This window comes from Numida meleagris, chromosome 18, assembly GCF_002078875.1.
Source record: "Numida meleagris isolate 19003 breed g44 Domestic line chromosome 18, NumMel1.0, whole genome shotgun sequence".
Taxonomy (NCBI): domain Eukaryota; kingdom Metazoa; phylum Chordata; class Aves; order Galliformes; family Numididae; genus Numida; species Numida meleagris.
In genome coordinates this window covers 988,628-1,005,265 of record NC_034426.1, presented here as the reverse complement: position 1 = coordinate 1,005,265, position 16,638 = coordinate 988,628, and the positions used below count along the sequence as shown (strand labels likewise).

Genomic DNA, 16,638 nt, shown 5'->3' with positions numbered 1-16,638 from the left:
TGTGAACTCATCCCCTTTCCAAGCTGTTCCTTTCCCAGCAAATGTGCAAAACACTCATGGAGGTGATACAGGGCACACAGCCAGGCCCTGGCTCTGGAAAGGCCTCAGATCAGATGTAAGCCCACCGGAGGTGATGCAGATGTGTCAATGCCTTGCTTAAAGACAAGGTGAGAACCCAGCAGACGGCATGGGTAAAGCCAGGCAGGAAGGGGTAAAGGGAATCTGTTCCTTGAATGTTATTCCCTACGTGCTTTTTTCCTTGGTTTTTTTTTTTTTTTTTTTTTTTTACAATTAACTACCTTGGCAGATTAGCGACAGAAAGTTTTAAGAGCTTTTGTACATGTTTCTTTTTCTGGGGGGGATGGGGGAATAAACAGAAAAACTACTGTATTCGCCATGTGTTCTCCTACCCCAAGAGAAGCAAAATGTGAGATAAAGGCTTCCCTTCAAGGACTCCAAACCCAGGAGTGTGCTATGGAAAGAGAGGTGCGTATTTTTACCCTTACACATAAAAGACCATAAACACCTTTTTGGATGTCTTGGAGCGCTCATGCAATTGAGTTAAAGCTCCAGTGCCTGCAGACAACGCCCAGAGCAGTTGGCATGTTGTGGGGTTGGTTTTTTGGGGTATCCACTCTTCACAGAGCTCTACACAAAGCCAACACAAGCATTTCCATGGGCTGAAGGACTGTGGAGCGGCACGGTTATCCCAGAAACTGACAACGAGGGAAGCTCCTGACCTCTCTGCTTCCCCATCGAATACCTCAGCTCATGAGAAGAATTTCCCCAGGGGGTGTCTGTGCTCACTGGCAGCTCCGAGGAGGCCAGTGTCACTGTAGGGTCTTGAAGGCACCATTGGCTTGGTGGGATGGGTTGGTGCTTCCTTCTCTCCTTGCTGTTCACACAGTGGGATGGGGCTCACAAGATGCAACAGAGGCAATAAAATGTCCATGGCCGCTCCTTTGTAGTGTGAGCGTAGCCCTCGCATCCCCCTAAATACATTACAAACCTCTGCAGCTTCACCAACACCAATCTCTTGCTTTGACGACCGAATACTGGAATCCAGTCCCAAATTTCCAGGAATATATTTCCATTTATATCACATGCCATGAGACCAGGAACGAATTTTAAAGGAGTTTAAAAGACTTTTACAAAACTCCACCCATCCAGCCTGGACAGTGCTGGAGGGCAGTAACAGACGGCAGAAATGCTCATATCCAGGTTTGACTCTTTTGACTCACATAAAGTTGGTAGCAGCCCAAGTTTATTAGCAAGCAAAGGCTGTTGGGTGACCAATGAAATGAGCAGTAATCTCAGAGGAAACCACGCATTCAATCCACTGGCAAGAAACACACAGCACCGTGGCTTGGGAGACTTTCAACACTCGCCATAACAGCCTGAGTTGTCCTTGCTTTTCCAGAAAGGTCTAACCCTGCTTAAAATCACAGCGCACAACAGATGCACAGCAGCTCCTGCAGCCAAACCCACCTCCCTTCCAATGCTTGAAACCGTCAGGATCAAACCACCTCAGCATCACAGTTAAGCCTTACACTGGCACAAAACAGACTCATCATCAGCCCTGGACCTGAATTCACCACAGAAACAATGATTGGATACAACAGAGAGTGCTGATGTACAGCATGCAGCGAGGGGGACCTGAGTAACCTTTACACGAGCATTCACTTTTAGGAAAACATCCTGTGCTCCCCAGCAAATCAATTCTGCAAGCTACTGATAGTTGGACAAAGTTGCATTGTAAAAAATCACCACTTACCTGCCAGAATATGCTGTCTATTGTATTTCCCAGAAAGCCATCTCTGCCTTCCGATGATACCAGCTTAGGTCCCAGAATAGTCATAAATTCATCAAAATCAACCTGGCCATCCCCTGGAATGAAAGAAAATGATCAGTGTTTTCACCCAAGTACCACTTAGTACCGATGTCCAACAGGCCACCCTGGATCTGCAGCACATCATGAACCCATATGCACATGATGGCTCCTGCTACATTGACTTCATGGTGTCTGCAGACCCAAATTTGCTCTTATCCCAGTGAATGGCCCATACTATAGCACCCCCACACCTGAAGACAGGACCAAGTGATACACAAATAGAGATGAACAGACCATTCTCCAGCCCTGGCGAGTTTACAAGCAAGACACATCTCAAAACCCCACCATTTCTGCTATTAGCACTACCAGGGCTCTTCCTCTAAAGAGCTGCTAAAGAGCCAGGTCTCTGCAAAGCTTTTACAAGGCCAACTCCATCCTCCAGAGGAAGGGAGTGCACACAGAGGGAAGAGCCAGACTATTACGAATCCACCAGGCATTTCATTTCAGCTTTCCATCAGCATCTGTCTCTTAAAAGCCCTGTGTGCTCAGTATGCAGAGCAGGCGACGGAGATGCAGCTTCAGTGCCATTAGCGGGGAGAGGAGACTGCTCCTGCCATTAATGAACTGAGCCTATGCAGTCCCGAGCCCTGGCAGTACATTGTATGTTTTGTAAATGAGGCATGTGGCTGTCTGAAGTATAGCCAAGCATTATATCAAATATAGCTTTTCCCTTGTAGAACTTCTGTGATGATTAATGAAAATGGTAAAAAAAAAAAAAAAAAAAAAAAAAAGGGAAATTTGTGCCTGTCGAAGCTAACAGGGTAGTTCAATGACTGGATACCTCTCATTTCTTCATCTCTCCCTAGGCATATCCTCCCATGTGCTATTAGACCAGTTAATCATTGAATCATAGAGTGGCCTGGGTTGAAAAGGACCTCAAAGATCATCGAGTTTCAACCCCCCTGCAGTGTGCAGGGTTGCCAATCACCACTCCAGGGACGGGGCATCCACAACCTCCTTGGGCAACCTGTTCCAGTGAGATAGATATGGGTGGATAAAGATATGGGCGGATTTTTTAGCCCACCTTCAAGTCTGGAAGCAGAACCACCAATCAGAGGACTTCTCAGGGTTGGCTTTTTTCACTTAAATTCAGCTGGAACTGACTGGATCCACCTCTCCACGTAGTTACCGCTCCAAATTACCAGGTGTGAAATGTGTCTAAAACCATCAGACCAAAGCAGATCAATGCAAGGGCTACTATTAAAATGTCACTATTGACTGCAGCACCTGCAGCAGCCCCGTGTGACAGCTTCACCACGCGCACCGCACGCTGCTCGCTATCTGTCCCTTTTATTATATTTCATATGCTTGATCTGAGCACACGCACCGCTGATTGAAATCTCTCCGTGTCCTTATCTTCGCAGAAACACAATGTGAAAATAAGCAGAGTCAAAGCGCTCCTTTGCCAGAACAGGGATATCTACTCACTGAAAGGCTCTGTCTGTAATTTCGTGGAGACAAGAGCGAATATCCAGGAACGGGGGCTATGAAAAAAAAAAAAACAACCCAGCAGGAATTCAGAATAGCTTTGATCCTTTAACATGCAAGAAGACCCCATCCATCCGCTGGAGTTGCTCAGACCTCCAGGGCTCTGCAAGGCTGGCGTGAGCTGAGCATTGCATGATGGAGCTCATTTCTGGGGCAGGTTATTAAGCAGAAAAGGAAAGGGGTTGGGACCCCATCGCTTAGAAAGTCGTTCTTTAAAACATTTATGGGCTCTGAGAAGCTGTGCTCCTTCTGCTTCCCCATGGGAGACATCAGTTTATGACATCAAGTCGGATTGCATCAGTCACAGCGTGGTGGATCATTTTGGGGAAGGTAATGCAAGGTGACAGTGGGTTCGGGGCAATTTGCATTGCAGCGCATCACTTCAAGGCAAAGGCAGTAAGAAAAATGTACACTACGATGCAAATTGGGTCGAAGAAATTAGCCAGATTAGCAAGAAAACAATTTGCATTTTGAAGAGATCCTAGTACCTGCCCGTGCATATATTAGATCTATCCATATCTGACCCCAAAATATTGAGTGATTCAGTTGGAGTTTTCTACAATGTCACTTCATCCACAGAGGAGAGGGAGGGCTCAGTCCTATGTTCGACTCAGAGGAAGCATGTGCTGGGGTCCTGGCTCTGCAGCTGGCTCAGAACAAGGCTCTGGGCAAACCCTTGCTCATGACTTCCCTGCGCCTTTGCCAGGGATCATAACTAACTTCATGGGGTTTAATTATCAGCTTAATTATAGCACTTCCCATAACCTCAGAAGAAAGATGCCATTGCAAATGCATTATGCCGTTATTGACTGCTTTTTCAATTAAAACTGCTAACTAGCAAGGAAACAAGACCCCATAACATTCTCCCTGGTAGAGATACCCCCTTAGCGTTAATTTTAAGCTGCAGAAAGCAAACCTTCCCACCATCAGCATCTCAGGAGACCTCAGCATCAGAATATCAAGAAAGAGAACTCACAATTTTGGCTGAAAATTCCTCTTACAATATTCAACAGTCAGAAGAAAGTATTGTAAAAAAACAGCACAGAGCCTCCAAATCTGCATGGCTGAAAGGTGAGAATGTAAGGGTTGCTCCCCATAACCAGATAATGCCCCATACCCAAACTCCTACAGGATCTACAGGCGTTCAGGACACCCACCACCTCCCGGGTGCATACAGTCTGAGATTTGCCATGGTGTACACTCAGTAGATGCTCTCCTCCTCCTCTAAGTCTCAGTCACACAGTGCACTACAAGCTGATGTGTGATGTGTGCATTGAGCATCTGTTCCAGGATCTGCACTGGAGGCGAATCAAAGCCCGCGCACATCCCCGCGCTTGGCTCTCCTGTGCCTACAGATGTAGCTTATATTCAGAGTGAGCAATGTGTGGCTTATTCAGAAATGAACTTTGGGTTGGTTTTAAAGGAGGAAGACGCCAGGCCAGAGCTGCTCTCATATCCCCTGGTTCCTTCCCATGGCCCAGCCAGCAAGCCTCGAACGCTGCCACTGCGGCAACCCTGCAGTCCCAATCCCTCTGTGCACGTCCCCAAACTACCTCCCTCCTGATGATCACTACATGGGTGACCCTGGCACAACAACAGAGCTCAGCTTCACCTTGCTTTTTAAATCACCTCAACCATTTCCTTATTTACACACAGTTATGCCCTAACATTCTTCTTTCTGCGTAACGCTTCCTCTTAATCCTAGCATTAATGCCACTGTGCAAGAAGGGGGTTAGCAATCATGTGCCCAAACCTTGCATGACTAAAAATATGACTCAGAACATCGCCGTCCGCACCGTCAGAGATGAATTAGATCTGCTTATCATTACCAGCCTGTTTGCGCCGGCTGGGCGCTAAGTGCTTCCAGATACCCACAAAGGTTGACTCGCTGCGAGGCACCATCTCCATTCCATCAAAAAAAAAACAGGCAGATGTGATAATAGAAAGGAATAGCAACAAGACGCACTGTCAACAGCCCTAAAGGAATCATGCAAGCCTGGCTAATTACTCTATGAGATGCCTGAAGGTACCCGGTGATGTCTTTGGGTCCTCCAGCACCCCTCTGACCATCCCATGATCATGCACAGACAGCATAGTGCCTGGGACCTGCTGCCTGCTCAGCACTTGCACCAAAGCTGCAGTGCTAAATGTCGGCTCATTGGGTGCAGAAAGGCCACGGGGGTAATTTCAGATGGAAATGCCCTGATATCCAGGGGGCACCCTGAGGTCCAACACCCACCAAAGACAACCACGGAGCAGCAGTTGAGAGCAGTGTGGAGTTGGGAAACCCAGCTCCTTCCCAGCTCTCCCAGTCACTGCAGCCCAAGGGAAGATGCTTCAAATCTCAGTGTCCCAAGGAAGGAGTGTCTGAAACTCTGAGAAACAGGCTCTGTGCCTTCAACCCCAACCCATTCGTATTGGCATGGTGCTGTCAGATCTCCGGGCTAAGGAGAACTGAAGTCACCACCACTCGCCGGAGATGCTGAGCTTCACTGGTTGCCTGCAAATAGCCCTGCCAGAGCTCTGCTGCCTTGAAGATGTAATTAAATGCTGAGCAGAGTGGCAGCATGAACCCCTGTGCCCTGCATCCCATGGGAGAGCCCCAACCCTCAGCCTTCAGCCACTGCTGTCTGAAGGTCCCTGGCTGGAGTGGCTCCCTTGGAGGGAGCAATGAAATATTTATTGGGCTGGGAGAAAGGCAGCAGGAGAGGGAAAGAAAAAGAGAGAGAAAAAACGTACGTGGATTGCATTGCCCATACACAAGGGCAGAAGAGAAACTTGCACTGCTTTCAGAGCTTCCTGCTTTAAAGACCTTGCACCTGAGTGCTTCCTAAAGAAATCATCACCCCCACCACCAGTCTCAGGATAACCGGGTTCTTCCTCTTCCTGCAAAGTGTCCTGCCATGGCACCGGCGTGATGCATGCATTTAAATGGAGATGAGGATGTGCTGTGTGTAGACTGATAAGTATTCACACTTTTTTTTTTCTTGCATTTGACCTCCAGAGCACAGCTAGGTGATATATTTAAAGTTAATGAGCTAGTCACTTGCAGCTCAGGTCCCAGGCGTGCACAACACTCCTGTTTATTTTTATTCTCGTAATAGCTAGCTGCAGTGACTCCGTCCTGCTCCGTGTCATTGCATGCGCCCATGAGGTAACCTGGGCAGTGATAACACAGGCAGGTGCCAGCTGCTGCAGAGATGTGCACAGACCGGCTCCTGCCACAGATGAATATTCTGGTTTCTGAGATGCTGAGGTCAGAGGAGAACAGCCTGACACCAACACAACCCTGAGGCTGCCTCCCACACTGCAGCCTCAATCCATAACTTAACCACAGCTGGAAAAAGTCCTTCACTTTTGACTTTGAAAGCAGTTCTAAGAAAAGACATCCGTGAGCCTTGGCTGAGAAGAAGGGACACCTCGGGGACTGCTCTGCAGTGGGGAAACCGAGGCACAAAGCATCACCCATAGCAGGATGCAGGTCTGAGGGGGAATGCGAGGTCCCTTCCAACTCAAACCATCTTATGGTTCTAGGATATTAACTGCTTTCATTTGCCCAAGGAGAGCTCATCCTGGAGAGACAGCGACCCAGGAGGACCGATGCACACTGCGTCCCCTGCCACACCGCAAGCACCAGAAACAAACGGGCTGCCTGGTGCCTAAAAATCCAACAAAACTAGCAACTTCAACTACTGTAAAAAAAAAATCTATCAGACCCCAGGTGAATATCATAGAATGGCCTGGGTTGAAAAGGACCTCAAAGATCATCGAGTTTCAACCCCCCGGGAGGGGGTTGCTGTGGGGGAATGCTGTGCTCCCTGCCGCACACACACGCGCTGCACCGAAGGCACAACTTGCTATTGCTTATGAACATGCTCTCAGTGCTAAGCTGCAAATCTGACCAGCTTCACCAGCAACAATAACTTCTCTTCGTTCTGTGCAGTGAGAACACTTAATGTGATAATGTCCGTTTTACAAATCAGAGCAGACGTGGAGGAAGTGGTCGCTATAAATACAGCCAGGTCTCGTCACATCCATCGTGCCCAGCAAGGCTCCTGGCTTGGCTGCTCACTGTGAAGGATGAGCACATGGATATAGTGCTGGACTCCTTCTCACATAGCAAAATCAGAGGCCTCTGAGCACACAGGACAAGCCCAAAGTCTACAGCAATGTCTGCCCATTCTTTCTCTATGAAGTCTGCAGTGAGCAAATCTGCTCCCTTTCAACAGGCTGCAGGGCAGAGTTCAGCCTCCACTTTACACTCTAACCCCAGCCCAAGAGCAATACAACAGCAAGGAGAGCTTTTAGGGGGACTCGTGGTACACCAACACCACCCCTGGATGCCACCAAGAGTCACCATGGATAGCTCCACAAAGAGCCCTCGCAAACCAGCTTGGGAATATTCCAAATTTTAATTTGGGATCTATTTTTCATTTTAATTGCTGAAGAGGATGCTGCAGGAGGTGCTGGATTTTTACCCTTCCCACTGACACATCACATAATGTGACAAAAAGGCAGCAGGTAGCTCACTTGTACACTGATGGAGCTGGCTTGTCTTTTGCTTGATCAAAGTATTTCCTATTTGTACTATAACAAACAGTTTGACACACTGGATAGTTTTTTGTTAGCCTGAAGTTATTTTCCCAGGGTACTGAAAACCAGCTGCTCCTCTAATTAGTACGCTGAGTGCTTATTTTATTCCTCGGATGAAAGTGTCTGATGTTGTAACGAAACAGTTTGACACTTAAGTCACACATTCATCTATTTTATTGCTAAAGTCTGCTTAAAGAGTAGGCATCTTGAATAAGGCAACACATTTAATGTGCCATTTCTCTGCATTTTTATTAGCATTACTGCCAATAGGAAGAATCTGCAAAAAAAAATTATTTTGCCAGCAAATAAATATTTAAAATATTTTGCCTTCCACCAACTGACAGAACATTTCAGGTCATTCTCCAGATTGCAGACAGAAACGTACGCACCTCTCAAGAGTCTGCAGTGTTTATATTCACGCAATACCTCATTGTGTCTAAGGAGGAAGAAAACCAAGGACATAAACTAAGGTAAAACCCGGCCTCTGCTTCCAGCCATAAAACAAAACACGATGTCCCTATAAGGCACAACCACTGGAGAGATGCCCACCTATCCCAAACAGCCTTCTGCTGGCAAATAGTCATGCACCACCTCTAATAAGATGTAAGCAAAGCTTTGGTCTGATGTGAATCATGCTTGGAGCAATAGAAACATTGTTCCTCCCCTTCCTTCCCCAGCAGAGGAGATTTTGCTTCCAACAGCCCTTTGCCTTCTGTTCGATTTTGGTACTTCTATCTCTTCCATCACAGCAATGCTACAGCACCTTCCAGTAGTTCATGAAAGGGGATTTCTGATGATTTATACGCTTTCTCTAGAGACCTTGAAATATTCCAAGTGTACTCTCATTTTTCACCCTAATCCAATTTTTGCTCCAGCTGAACTGTTTCTCCCTCCCAGTGGTAGCTGTGGTTCCCCCGGTCTGGAGCACCCCTTACAGAACAGAGGAAGAACACAAGGAGGAGAAGGCACTTTTTGGAAACCACTGGGTACCACAACTGCAGAGTATCCAATGCATTTCCAAAAAGTACCTTTGCTTTAAGGCATCAAAGCCCAGCAGATGAGTAACCACCTGTCCCACAGGACAGCCATATCCTTATGGTCTCCACAGGCAGGAGTCCCCTCTGCTCCTCCTGGAGGACATTCAGAAGCTGTTGAGCATCTCAGGCATCTCCCCACCAACAATCTCCATGGGGAAATCCACTTGTTACTCTCATTTCCACCCATCACTGCCAGAGCTGGGATACAGCTCAACACACCTGCAACATCACCGCATCCGTGTTTCACGGAACATGCAATACTTGAAAGGAAAATATCCTTTGGGGTTTGTCGGGGCTCTGAAAATTTTCCTGGGGAAGCAGAGCATGCTGCCACCTGTCCCCTGTGCAATCAAAGCTGAGAAGGAAGAGGAGGAGCAGAAGGAGGAGGAAAAGAAAGGCTTCTTTTCCACCCGGAGAGGAGCGAGTACAGCAGAGGTGTAACCAACCATAATAAAGCAGAACACAATTTAAAAAAAAAAAAAGTCTTCAAGCAGTGACCAAGGTGAATAATTCATTTCACAAAGGACAGGTAATCAGATACCCAACACACGTCCCATTTTCTAACCAACTCAATTTTGCCATCGAATGCAATGCATTATGAAATGCAGCTCCATTTCTGCTCTAGAGCTTCACTGACAGCCCCAGACGCCACTGTCCTCGGGTGGCTCTGGAGCTGAGCCCCGCGTTAATTACTGAGCTGGGTGAGATCCCTTCTGGCAGGAGGTGACATACAGGTGTGAAACGCTCTCGTCCTATTAGCTATGCACGCCCATGAAAGCGCTCCAGCACATTGCAAGGAGCTTTGTCCACCCAGCTCCCATCACCTCACCGCCCCACAGCCCGACCCAGACAGGCTGAGCTTCTTCCTCCCTGCAGAGCACGGGGTGTGCAAGGAAACCCAGACTCAGAGCAGCTCTCATTGCTCGATATGAGAATACCATCAGTTAAAAAAAACCCTGGCAGACATCTTGCCATCCTGCAACGCGAACGCGATCCCAAGGTAATACCTGATGAAAACCACATGCTTGCAGCTAGGCCTGGTCAGACTGGTTCTCATGAAATACAAAGCGCTGCCAATTCTATTACCTCATTATTAGCAGACACTGGCAGCAGCCCTGCGTGGAGATCGGCTGTCTGGCTGCACGACCTGCCGGCACCTCGTAACTTATGTGGGGTGTGCAGGAGGATGGCTGCCCCTCCCCTGGTTCTCCTGCCCATAGGACTCTGAAGGGGAAGAGCTCTGCAGCCCTAAAGTGGAGCGTATGGGGTCAGGCTGTCCTTCGGAACACGAGGCACGTGTGACACCCCAGGAGCTCGCTGTGTTCAAGCCCTGCTACTGAATGATGTTCATGTGTATTGTGCAAGGAAGGAGGGAGCTGATGCTGGTTCTCACTGTGAAATCACAGCAAAAAATCCAGACAAGTCAAGATAAAAATCCAAGACAACCCACTGGAGAGAAAGCAGTCATAAGCCACGTAATATTAATTCAAGCTGAACAGTATTAATTCAACTTGCAGGCAAGGTAAATCTTTCACATAACGTTCCCCTATTCACTCAGTGCCTAAGGAATTTCCCATTCCCTGGTGCTGTCTTAATGTCTGGCCCACTCAGCCTCCCCACGTCACAGATTTGTGTCCCGGCCCCAAAGCTCCTGCTCCAAGCACTGCAGCAGCAGGTAGATGGGATGAAGACCCGGATCAGCACTCATCATCTCCACACTGCATCCTTGAAGGAGAGAGAGAGAGAGGATCACCCCCACCTTGGCAGAAAGCACGCTGAGCTTTCTGAAAGCTCTCGGACAGGAATTCAACACCTTCCATCTGCAGCCCATTACTCTGTACTGTAACTCCACCTCTCAGTTACAGGTCCTGGAGTGCAGCAGGAAGGGAGCCAAAGTCTCAAGTCTGTGAGATCGAGAATTAGGGAATAACTGGAGATGAATTAGGATGGAGAGCCAAGTGCACAGCACTCTTTTTCCAAGCAAGCACAGAGCTGCAGTAAAAGACCCCATGAACTGGTGCTGCACTGAGCCTGGCCCTCGCAAAGTCTAAAGAGAAGTCACCTGCTCTGCTAGGAAAGGCCAGAGCATAACAAGGTGCAAACAACAACGTCTGAGGAAAATGCTTTAAAAATTGATGGGATTTTTTTTTTCCCCTCCTCTTTTCTTTCAGGAAAGGGATCACCTCAAACACCGACCATCTCCATCCGCAGGGGTGTGCGTGCATCTCCCTGCAGGAGAGCTTCTGAACGCCCTCGAGGAGGTTGTCACCGCTCCCTGCCTGATGTACCCTGCATCCCCCAGGGGCATTCTGCTCCTATGTCCCCAGGGATGTCACAGCTGTCATCACCTCCCACAGGCTCTGTTCCCAGCAGTCCCCTGAGGATGTTGGTGTCACATCAACACGCCCAGCACCCCCCTTTGGACCAGGTCTGCATCTGATTTGGCGTTGCTTCATCTCCCTTTGCTCCACACGCTTTCACCCCGCTGTATCAGGAAGGGAGAAGGCTGGATCCGCATCCCAGCTCCCTGCACCAGGACAGCCTCCCTCCTGCTCTGACCAAGGACATTTTAAAGGCAGCCCGCTTGTTGTGCTCTGCTCTGATTGTAGCTTTGCGGCAGTTAAAAAGTCCCCCCTGGCTCTGGCATCCTGATGCTGCATTTCTTTGTTCCCGTTAATGGTGGGTTCTGTTTCTTTTATTACCTCTTGGTAATCGTTTGAGGAGCTCTCACAGCAGGATGTTGCTCAAAACCATTCCACCCTTCTAAACTTCTCCGTCAAAACCCAGCAACACTTCATTACAACACAGCACTGCTCCCATCTACAGCATCTTTCGCTCGCAAGAAGCAGTGAGCACCCCAGGACCGTGCTGCTTGCCAGGTGCCCAAGTCACGTCCCAGTAAGCACCACTGGGCCAGAAACAAGCAGAGAAACATTGCAACAGCCTCGCCAAAAATACCAGTTGCCACTTTGCACAGAAAGGTTGCCAGAGCTGGTTTTATTTCACCTAGTTGTATCAGATGGTCCACAAGAAGATACACCATCTTCCTTACACGGGTTGCCTTATGTTGCTCCAGGGGAGGTTCAGGTTCAGTATTAGCAACTATTTCTCAGAAAGAGCTGTGATGCAGCGGCACAGGCTGCACAGGGAGTGGTAGGGTCACTATCCCTGGAGGTGTTCTAGAACCACGGGGATGTGGCACTGAGGGACATGGCCAGTGGGCATGGTGGAGGTTTGACTCGGTGATCTTGGAGGTCTTTCCCAACCTTATTGATCCTATGATTCTACGATCTCATGGTGTCCCTCTGAGACCTTCCTCGGTGACCATGAACTCCCTGAGCCCCAAACACAAGCTGCAGTGCTCAGGGAGATCTCCCCGCACTGTAAGAGGAGATCCAGCAGCGAGGACTCACCGTCCATGTCCAGGCGTTGCATGATGATCGCCAGCTCCACCTCGCTGGGCATGTACCCCAACGAGCGCATCGCCATGCCCAGCTCTTGCTTGGAGATAAAGCCATTCCCATCCCTATCCAGCACCCGGAAAGCTTCGCGGATTTCTGCAAGGGAGAGGGAAGAAGAGAAGAGTTATTATGGTGGCAGACATCCTGGTCAATGTATCTGTGCAAATGGGATGAAGAAGCAGCATATATTGCCTTTCCTAATGTGAATGTGGCATATTTGATAATTTCAAGTCGAATGAGCGATATGTAATGTAATGATATGCTCATGGAAGCATATATTCACACCTCTGTATGCAGATAGATACATACAACAGCACGAGCACTAACACTATTTTCTCTGTGAAGCATCACTGCAAAATTCACTATTCATTACAGATGGATCTCCCTCCGTTCCGCAGCATCTGCCCAAAAGCCGCCCTGCTCTGGTGGAAAGCACAGCCCTGCCCTGGGGCTCCTCCAGCAGCCCTGCCCCACACCCCCCAGCACGTCTGCAAGGCGGCATTGCTCCAGGTCTCACCAGGCTCTGACTTTTTCCCCAGCAGAACAGCAGCACCTGGGTGCATCCCCTGCAGAGTGCGGGGCTCTGCAGCCAGTTCTCCACGCACCACAAATGCAGGCGTACATCTTTTAAACCAAACCCAGGCAATTTCAATCTCCCCTTCTTCTTCCTAGCTCCTCTCTAATTTACAACTGTTTTACAGCAATAAACACCCTCGGATCAATAAATATGCTGACGGCGTCAAGGGAATCACTTTCATCATTCTCCCGCAGCCGGCTCAGCTTCTGACATCTGACTTTGGTTTGCTTTTTAATTCTGGCATATCCCCCTTTGGCATTAACACCCCCTGGTGCAGCACAGCTCCCAGCCCTGATCCTCACTGCCCTCTCTGCTTGGAGCCCACCACTAAGCTCCCCAGGTGAAGTGGCTCCAATTGGTGAATGCCAACCAGAGCCACTTCAACGGACTGGCCAAATGGGAGCAGGTTTGCTTGGGAGGATTTGGTTGGAGGTGGGGAGAGAAAAAGGGACTGATTTGTTAGCTAAATGGAGAAAAACAGGGGATGCCTTGTTATTACATCTTTGGGAACATAATCAACAATTAATTGGTTTCGTAGCCACATGTCAGTCACCCCTTTACGATCTTTGCTGCACTGTATTCACACTGCTCATTCAGGACATTGATAGTTTACATCCCTTGGGCACTGCCTGCCCAAAAGAGCAGCTCCTCCATGCAGGGCAGTCACCACCGTAACTCCTTCCAGCACTAAGCCCTGCATAGCCCCAGGAAAATGCAGGTCAGGTTGCCTGGATGCTGGGACAAATTACCACCTGGAGGCATCCCCACTCTCTGCACCCCATGCCATGCTGAGAAGGCAGAGGCTGTTGGGAATTTCGCTGTTGGAGTTACTGGGAGATGTCAGGATGCAGCGGAGAATGAGAATGCATGTATGGAAAGTCACCACGTGCAGCTTTGCAGAAGTTAAGCATTCACACGAACATGTTTCATTGGAGAACTGGGAGGGAAAGCTCTGCAGGTTTTGCAGGAGAATAGAACCAATTAAAATCTGATCTATTCTCCATCAAGTATAGATTGGATGGAAAAGGTGTAACCAGCTCCGGGTGGGTCATTAAGCCTCAGGGACAGGAAAATACTCTTGGTCCTGCCATGGACTGCGCCACCTCTCCCTCTGCCCTAGGGAGAAGGGGATCATAGAATCACTGAATCATTGAGGTTGGAAAAGACTTCTAAGATCACCAAGTCCAACCCCAACTCACCTCCACCATGCCCACTGATCACATCCCTCAGTGTGACATCACCACAGTTCTGGAACACCTCCAGGGACAGCAAACCCATCACTCCCCGGGCAGTCCACGCCAGTACATCGCTGCTCTTTCTGAGAATAATTTTTTTCCTCAGGGAGAGATGCTCTTTAGTCCCCCTAGGAAAGAGCTGGGAGCATCCTAGCGGACCAAGAAACATTTCGGTGACGTCTTTGCTAATGTGTTACTTAAAGCTTTACAACTCAAAGGCTGGTCTTAAACCACCTTCCATCAAAATTCACCACCTCCCTTGATGAGGTGCCTGGGCACCTCTGTGACCTCCTGCTTCATCTTCACCATAGCTGTGGTTATCAGGATGGGATGGTATAATGGGATGATAATAGCAGGGTGGCAAAGTCTTTTGATACAGCACATGAGAATGAGCCCAAATGCAGCACCAAAGGAAAAGAGCTGCTTACCCTTGGAAGGCCTCAGGGAGGCAAAGATCTCTAGCAAGTGATGCCCTCACCTCCACTGCCAACCCTTAAATGAGGTCTGGGAAGGGCTAGATCCTGGCTCCACCCCTTCCAGTCACTCAGGTGCATTGCCTGCAACTGAGCTCCCCTGGGTGGGTCCTGCCTTCCCATCAGGTGCGCAGTCACTGTTTCAGGCTGTGACTTATCATTTCCACTATAGATGTGATCAGTTTTTAACCCAGCCAAAGAGCTCACCAATGCACAAAGAGCAGAGCCTACTGATTTCAATGAATCTTGTACCAGATCTGTAATACCTGTCAGCTGTGGCTTCCTTAGACTGGACCACTCCCCTGGATCCACCTCATCTCGGTGGTACAGAGAGGTGGTGGGGCTGCTCGGAGCCGGAGCAGCTTGAAGTACTGGGATGGAACACAGAGAGCCTTTGGAGTAGGAACAAATCCCATCAGACGCTGCCAGCTGTAGTGAAATCTATTTTCATATGATGTGCTGAAAGCTAAAGTGCAGTAAATATTACTTCAAAATCAATTATTTTTAAAATAAACTTTTGACAGCTGAAGACGTAAACTAAAAATACTGCAGGGAGCCGAGGAAGTGTTTTAGAACATAAAATACAAGTCTACCTTCAGAAAAGTTTAGACTGATCCAAATTATACAAATAAATTACATCAGTATTGAGGCTTCACAGTGGGGCATCTGAGTGCCAGCCCACTGAGCGTTCTCTCCAGATACACCAATTTCAAATGGTGCACAACAGCACAACAACATTTGAACCTCGACTGGAGGACAAAAGGTCCCCCACTTGAGATCCAGCTCTGTTCCACGCCTTTCAGATAAGTGAACCTCTGACCAAGCCTGAAACATCCTTCATGCACTGATTCCCAACCCCAAATGGAGCTTTTTCCACTCCCAGCCTATAAATACCGCTTGTGCAGAGGTATATTTGCAGAGCTATTTATAGGCTGAACACACTGTACACGTAGCAGCTACGACCTCAGCCAGTGCCTCCTCTGTATCTTTGCATGTACCACCACTCCTTATCAGCTCTTCGTTACAGTGATTCCTTCCCCTCCGACACCCTGAGCAGTGTACAGCACACGAGCTATGGGGTGAGCATCCTCCCCAAGCACAGCCCTGCCAGCACCACCCCAACGCTGTCCCAAACTGTGCTCCGTGAACTCACCGCACCCTGGCTGGCCCTCACCTTCATTTCCAGCTGTTAAATTTCATTACCCAAAGCTAAAAATACATCAGCACTTTCCCCATATGACTTTTCCAAATAAGTCGCCATGGCAACTGATGCTCCTGGCTCAGAACTGGGCACGGATGTGTCCATGGAGTGAATCTCTCAACAAAGATGCTGCCTGGGCTTGGGAGAAAGTTTGAGCTGCTCTGCATGGGGATGTTTTACCCTGACTGAGAAGAACAAAGCCCTGTTTTGCCTTTTAAAGGAAAAGCAAGGGAGTAAGCACCGAAGTGATGCTGCCTCAGCAGCCCTGCATTGGCCCCAGCAAACAAACCTGGATTACACCTCCCTCGGGGCATCAGTAAGCACTGATTCCCCACTTCACCATACAGTATAGGCAGTTGGCACAGAACTATCTTAATGGATAAAGAGAAAAAAAGAAGAGCAAATATAGAAAGAATCAGAAAAGAGAAAATAACCCATTTTGCAGCCTGACCTCAGGAAGCATCACTTCTTCCCAGGGAGCCCAGCCTAGCTCCTGAGTGCTCCTCTCCATGTCTCAGTTTCTCCAGCCTGGGAACACCACTGTACATGGTGATTTCAATACAACAGTGCTCACATGGCTGCTAGCAGCCATTAGTAGCACAACATCACCTCCCTACCAGAATTACATTGAACAGCAGTAGTAGACATTGCTGCTGCCAACAAAGAGACCATCTGATGGACT

General features: G+C 48.6%; 1 protein-coding gene across 3 annotated transcripts in view; it reads right to left on the bottom strand.

Moving 5' to 3' along the window:
* Window positions 1–16,638, bottom strand: part of CALN1 (calneuron 1) — a 103,494-nt gene that overhangs the window by 45,827 nt on the left and 41,029 nt on the right. For 2 of the 3 annotated variants that reach the window (XM_021415782.1, XM_021415783.1), the window contains exons 3-4: window positions 12,423–12,566; window positions 1,775–1,887 (exon numbers count right to left, since the gene is read on the bottom strand). In XM_021415782.1, coding sequence (XP_021271457.1) covers window positions 1,775–1,887; window positions 12,423–12,566 — 257 coding nt within the window. Of the gene's footprint in view, window positions 1–1,774; window positions 1,888–12,422; window positions 12,567–14,246; window positions 14,730–16,638 lie in introns of those variants that run through there. The other variant, XM_021415781.1, reaches the window with a different exon arrangement.